The 5958-nt window shown below is 66.0% G+C and overlaps 2 protein-coding genes across 2 annotated transcripts in view; one reads left to right on the forward strand and one right to left on the reverse strand.

Moving 5' to 3' along the window:
- EMIHUDRAFT_363787 (hypothetical protein) overlaps nucleotides 1-1276 on the forward strand; it is a gene marked incomplete at its 3' end in the record, with an annotated part of 2075 nt that extends 799 nt beyond the window's left edge. The window contains exons 4-6 of the mRNA XM_005786165.1: nucleotides 257-294; nucleotides 1066-1111; nucleotides 1201-1276. Coding sequence (XP_005786222.1) covers nucleotides 257-294; nucleotides 1066-1111; nucleotides 1201-1276 — 160 coding nt within the window. The remainder of the gene's footprint in view (nucleotides 1-256; nucleotides 295-1065; nucleotides 1112-1200) is intronic.
- A 1836-nt stretch (nucleotides 1277-3112) lies between these two features.
- On the reverse strand, nucleotides 3113-5329 carry EMIHUDRAFT_229311 (hypothetical protein; the record flags this gene model as incomplete). Its single annotated transcript, XM_005786166.1, has 3 exons — nucleotides 3113-3359; nucleotides 3414-3697; nucleotides 5312-5329. 3 exons carry the CDS (start codon nucleotides 5327-5329, stop codon nucleotides 3113-3115), a joined length of 549 nt encoding a protein of 182 aa, XP_005786223.1.
- Nucleotides 5330-5958: the final 629 nt, after the last annotated feature.

Here is a 5958-nt window from a genome sequence, read left to right on the forward strand (position 1 = left end):
GCCGAGCCACTTCCAAGATACTGCCGAGCCACTTCCAAGATACTGCCGAGACACTGCCCCCACCCTACCCCGCCCCGCCCCACCCCACCTCCGCTCACCCACGCGCACTGGGCCTTGCACTTTGAATGCCGTGCCGGCTCCTGCCGTCTACACGTGGAGACGCGAGGGACCAGCCTGGCCCTTGCCCCACCACCTCGTGTGTGTGGAGAAGTTTACCCTACCTTACCTTACCTTACCTCCGCCCCCGCACCCGCAGGCGAGGCTGTGAGGGACCTCGCCATTGCCTTCGCTCTCGTGCTCGGCGGCATCGGCGCGCGGCCAGATGCCACACGCACATGCCACGCCCACAGCCAGCACTGAGACCGCGCGCGCACAGCACACACGCACACACGCACACGCACACACGCGCACACGCACACGCGCACGCACACACGCACACGCGCACACGCGCACACGCGCACACGCGCACACGCGCACACACGCACACGCACACGCACACACGCACACGCGCACGCGCACACGCGCACGCACACACACACACGCACACGCGCACACGCACACGCACATGCGCACACGCACACGCGCACGCGCACACGCACACGCACACGCACATGCGCACGCACATGCGCATGCGCACACGCGCACACGCACACGCACACACACACACACACACACACACACACACACACACACACACACACACACACGCACGCGCGCACGCACGCACGCACGCACGCACGCACGCGCACACACACACACACACGCACACGCACATGCGCACACGCACGCGCACACGGACAGTTTGAACGGACAGTCCCCAGAGAAGGCAATCGCGAGAACCGCCTCGTCGCCTCTCCTCTCTCACTTAGCTGTGCTCATGCCGCCGCCGCCGGAGGAGCGGCAGTACCGCCGCCGGAAGAGCGGCAGTACCGCCGCCGGAGAGCGGCAGTGAGCCGCCCTTCCTGCCTCTGCATGCGGTGGTCGTTGTCTTGTGTGCTCGAGCGTCGCATCCGTCACATGCACATGCACATGTGCACATGTCTGTCCGCCCCTCCCCCGCCGCAGGCACGTTCGCCACGATGTTTGGCGAGCGGATGCGGCCGGTGGATCCGTACCAGAACAGCTGGCGCCTCGACACATCAAGCGGCGAGCCGGCCGACCGCGATTTCTTTTGTTACGACGCCAGGAGCTCTGTGTTAGGCCGTTCGACCTCAAGCGAGAGCACGGGCTGCCAGAGGGAGACGACGACGACGAGGAGGAGGAGGACGACGAGTAGGGCGAAGGGGGCGGGGGGGGGCGGGATGGCGGTTGCCGCTGCGGACGGCCCGCTCTCACCCCACGCACGTAAAAGTCGAATATGATAGAGAGCCATTCTACCACATGCATTATGCAGTACGCTCGTCAAAAAAAATGCGCCCGTGCAGAGGGGGCCGGGGCGGCCCGCGGAGCGACACTGACAGTCTTCACTGAGCGACACATGCACATGTGCATGTTGCACATGCACATGACATGTGCATGTTGCACATGCACATGCACATGCACATGCACATGCACATGCACAACATGTGCCGGCCCCGGGGCGCTGTTGTTCCGTCTATCGTACGAGTGGGAGCGTAGATGAGAGGGGCGCGCCGCGGAGCGGTGTTTTGTATGTGCATTTGTTCGCGCAGCACCGCCTCCCCCCCCCCCAAAGTGACATGTTCCATTGCCTCAAGTTTTGTTAACCCTCAAGCCTCATATGGGGCGCAAGAAAGAAGCTGTACGGTCTATGCTGCTGCGTCGCGAGGTGTCGGGCTGTCGAGCTGTCAGCGCTGCTGTCAGACCGTCAGACACATGCTGTCGGCCGGGCTGTCAGACCACGAACCAGCTTGTCGGAGCGCTCTTGTCGCCTTGTCCTGTGCTCCTCTGGCCGCGGCGGCGAGTGGCGTGGGGGGGCCTGGAGGGGGTTCGGAATTGGTACTTGTGCATGTGTTGTACTATAAACCCGTTAGTGTCCACCATCCGCCCCAGACAAACGCCCCAGACAAAGCAGCCTGAACGAAAGCCAGGCGCGGCGGCCGGCGCGCATCTCACGCGTGTGTCTCGAGGTCGAGCCTCGCTGCGCCATCCTTCGCAACCTCGAGCAACCGCAAATCGCCTTGCTTGCTACTACACAGTGGACAGCTCGCTTCTTTGCACGCGCGGGGCGGCAGCCCGCGCCCGGGCCACGGAAGCGGCCGCCCTCGCCGCCCGCCATCTCGGAGAGCCCCGCCGCCGCTTCTCTCGGATCTCAGCTCAATTCCTCTTCTCGGTCACGTCGTGCGGCGGTCGGGGGGAGGCAGCCAGGACGCCTTGCCCTTGCCGCCCTCCTCGGCGCGGAGGCGGTCGTCGCCCAGCTTGAGCTTTTGTGCGCCGGCCCGAACCCGCGCGCCGCGTGCTGCCGCTCCCCCAGCCCCGCGTGTCTCTCCGCCCCTCCTCCTCCCCCTCCCCCCATCAGGGTGTGGAGAGGAGGAGTGTGCCCCGCACGTTCGACGGGCCTGGGCCCATCGTACAAGCATGTGCCTGCGCCCGGCCACCATGCATGCATGTTGTGAATATGTGTGTGCCCGGCTGTACGACCCCGGCTTTGCATGTGAGATGTGTCCTTCAGCGTGTGCGTCCGAGCCGAGCGGGACATTGCTCATTGGCGGATCGCCGCCGCGACCGCGACGCGCGAGCCGCGATCGCGGAGCGCGCTGCGCGCATGGCTCTGCGCCGCGCCGTGTGTGAACGTTGGTGTGAATAACGACGTCCAGGATTTGCATACTGTACTCATGTCATCACCCCCAGGCGTTGCGCTATGATGTCCTGGGACCCTATCCGATCCGATCGGGGCGCTGCCGCTGGTATATCGCGGCGACCCCCACACACTATGGGGTCATTGTGTAGCCCTGCTTAGAAGGAAAAGGTTTACTGCAAGGTCCGTATGCCTTACCGTGTAGTCGGCCTGGACCCTCGCGCTAATTTTCCGTAACTCCCTCTGACCCTTGCGAGCGCTCATTTGCACCACCCAAACGACCCTGACACGTTGCGTTTGGGGCCTGCCCCACGAAAACACAGGAGTTCTCGACCGTTTTGCTGGCGGCTTGTGCGGTCATCGCACCACCACCCTTGGCAGCACAAAGCCGCGCCAGATGTCCGCCAGCTCTGGAGCCGCTCCCTCGCGGCTGTCGAAACGCTCCTCGTCCCAGGCGATCAGGTAGCCCAGCCGCATCACCTCGACCGCCCGCTTGCGAGCCGCCTCCGGGAAGAGCTCGTGCGACTGCGGCGACCACTCCGTCGCCTTGAGGATGAGCCCGCCCACCTCCACCGCCTCGGCCGCTGGCTGCAGGTTGGCCGGCCTGAGGGTTGGCAGAGGTGTGTCAAAGCAAGGATCCGGCGAGTCGGGGAGAGACCATTGCATTGCGCGCCTGAGCGCAAGCGCCTTGGCCTCGCCCGCCACGCGCACGCCGAAGCGGCCCGTCGAAGCGCTCGCGGAGACGACGACGCCGACCTTTCCGTTCATCGACGGCCGCGAGACCAGAGAGTGGATCGCGACTGTGGAACCGACGGCCGCAACGGTCGGATCCGACTCGCCCCACGAGCAAAGGACGCGCGCCCGCTCGAGGGCCGAAGGCTCGCCGGCCGAAGAGTCCGCGCCGCCGCGCAGCAGTGCCCGCGCCCGGTCGACGGTGAGCGCCTGCGGAAGAGGGGCAATGGGAGTGAGGACAGCGCGCTCACGCCTTCGGCCGCTAGTCTCAGGCACGCCTCGAGGTGCTGGAGCGGCGTCCAGCCGCGGCTGGCGACCAGCCAGGCAGCGAGGTCGGCGTGGCCTTCACGGCTTGCAACCTCGTCGGGCGTGCCGAGGGGCGTTGCGGCGCGGGAGGCGCCGTAGGAGGAGAGGAGCTTGGCGACCTCGAGGTGGCCATTGTAGCACGCGACGAACAGCGGCGTGGCGCCGTCATCAGCAGCTTGGTCGGGCGCCGCGCCAGCCTCGAGCAGCAGCCGCACGATCGCGAGGTGGTCCTTCTGGCACGCCATGTACAGCGGCGTGGTACCGTCGTCCCTGGCTTGGTTGACCAACGCGCCAGCCTCGAGGAGCAGCCTGGCGATCTTGAGGTGGTCCTTCTGGCACGCCATGAAGAGAGGCGTGACGCCAATATTCGTGGCTTGGTTGACCGCCGCGCCAGCCTCGAGAAGCAGCCGCGCGATCTCGAGGTGGCCCTTCGCACACGCGATGAGCAGCGGCGTGCCACCATCCTGCGTGGCTTGGTTGATGTCAGCGCCAGCGTCGCGCAGCAGCTGGGCGATCTCGAGGTGGCCCAGCTGGCTCGCGATGCGCAGCGGCGAGAAGCCTCCACCCGCCGCTTGGTTGACCGCCGCGCTCGCTTCGAGAAGCAGCCGCGCGCACTGGACGTGGCCCTGTTGGCACGCGATATGCAGCGCGGAAGCGCCGCCACCAGTCGTCGCCCCGACACTCGCGCCGACCTCGAGCAGCAGCCGCACCGCCTCGGCCTGCCCGTGACAAGCAGCCCAGGTAAGCAGCGTGTCCTGCCTCTCGGTGTCGTGCCGCGCGTCGAGCTGGGCAATGCGTGACGTGCCGTCCGTCCCCTGCCCGGAGAGGAAGGCGCGCAGCCAGGCCAGGTCGCCCCGAGCCAGGTCGGCGAGGCGGGTGGGAGGATGGCGCCGCTCATGCCGCCAGAAAGAAGAAAAAATCTGCGCCAAAAACTCTTTTTTTACCCATGCAGTGCGTGCATTCCCAGGGAGTGCGTGTATCCAGCAGGAGTCCCAGGGAGTGCGTGGATCCAGCAGGAGTGAGTAGGCTCGACGCCGTTCTCGAGATGGAGCTGCAGAAAGTACGCCGCCGAGCGTGCCACCGAAGGCGTCCCGTCGGAGGTGATGGAGTTTGAGACCTGAGGCTGCGGAGGTGACGCCTGAGGTACCGGCCCGTGCACAGCGACTCAGCCGGCGACCGCCACGGGCTCAGACGAGCCTTGTCGACGCGTTACGGCTCAGCTTTACCGTGGTCCTCGGGCGTCTGTCGACGTCAGGACCACCCATACAGCTCGCGGGTTTGAGGTCGCAAGAGCCAAGATGGTGGCGTTTGGACATCCCAAGACCCAACCATCACACAAGACAGCCTTGTACGTTGTAGGTGATGGCGGGACGGCGCAGTGTTTGTGGCACTCGGCAGTAGGCACCCGCGGCACGGCCCCGCTGTCGGCTGCTCGGCTCTCGCGGGCTGCGGAACCGGCCCCAGCGGGGTACTTTAAGGGTGGCGGACTCTGGATGGCGAGAGAGCGAGAAATCATACTCTATCAATCACGCGCATGCTGCGCCGCCCTGAGCGTGTGAGCCTGAACCCGTGACCCACACCGCTCACCCCGGGACCGCCAAGCCGTATTCACATGACTCATGAGATCGCGGCACTCATGTGTCTATTGACAATTGAGCGCTGGACAGTCTGAGCTCTCACAACGCACGTGTCTTATATGAACACAAATACCCGAATACGAGGTTTTACTCCTGCGGAAGTGGCTTGCATGGACTCGCTCTGGTAAGAACCAGCCGCGTCTGCGTCAAGACACCGCAGCAGCGGCGCTCGGCGTGCCCCCTCCTCACGATTTGACGGTGGGCTCATCCAAGCCCAGGCCAAGCAAATCTGCCGTGCCATCGGCCGGCGCCGAGGCGGCGGGCTCGCCTGCATCGGCCGGCGCCGTGAGGGGAGTGCTCTCGCCCCATTCGCTCGCGTCGGCGAGAAGATCGTCGAGGGCACGCGCCTGCGAGAGAGGGGGGAGGGGCTGGTGGTGGCGGTGCGTGGTGGCGGTGGGAGGGGGTGGGGGGGGGAGGGGCGAGGGGGGCGAGAGAGGGAGGGAGAGCGAGAGGTGTGAGGCTGCTCCGTCACACACACGCACGAGGTATGGGGCGGGGGGGGCAGGGGCCGGGGGAGGGTGGCGTCCT

This window comes from Emiliania huxleyi (genome assembly GCF_000372725.1).
Source record: "Emiliania huxleyi CCMP1516 chromosome Unknown EMIHUscaffold_154, whole genome shotgun sequence".
Taxonomy (NCBI): Eukaryota; Haptophyta; order Isochrysidales; family Noelaerhabdaceae; genus Emiliania; species Emiliania huxleyi.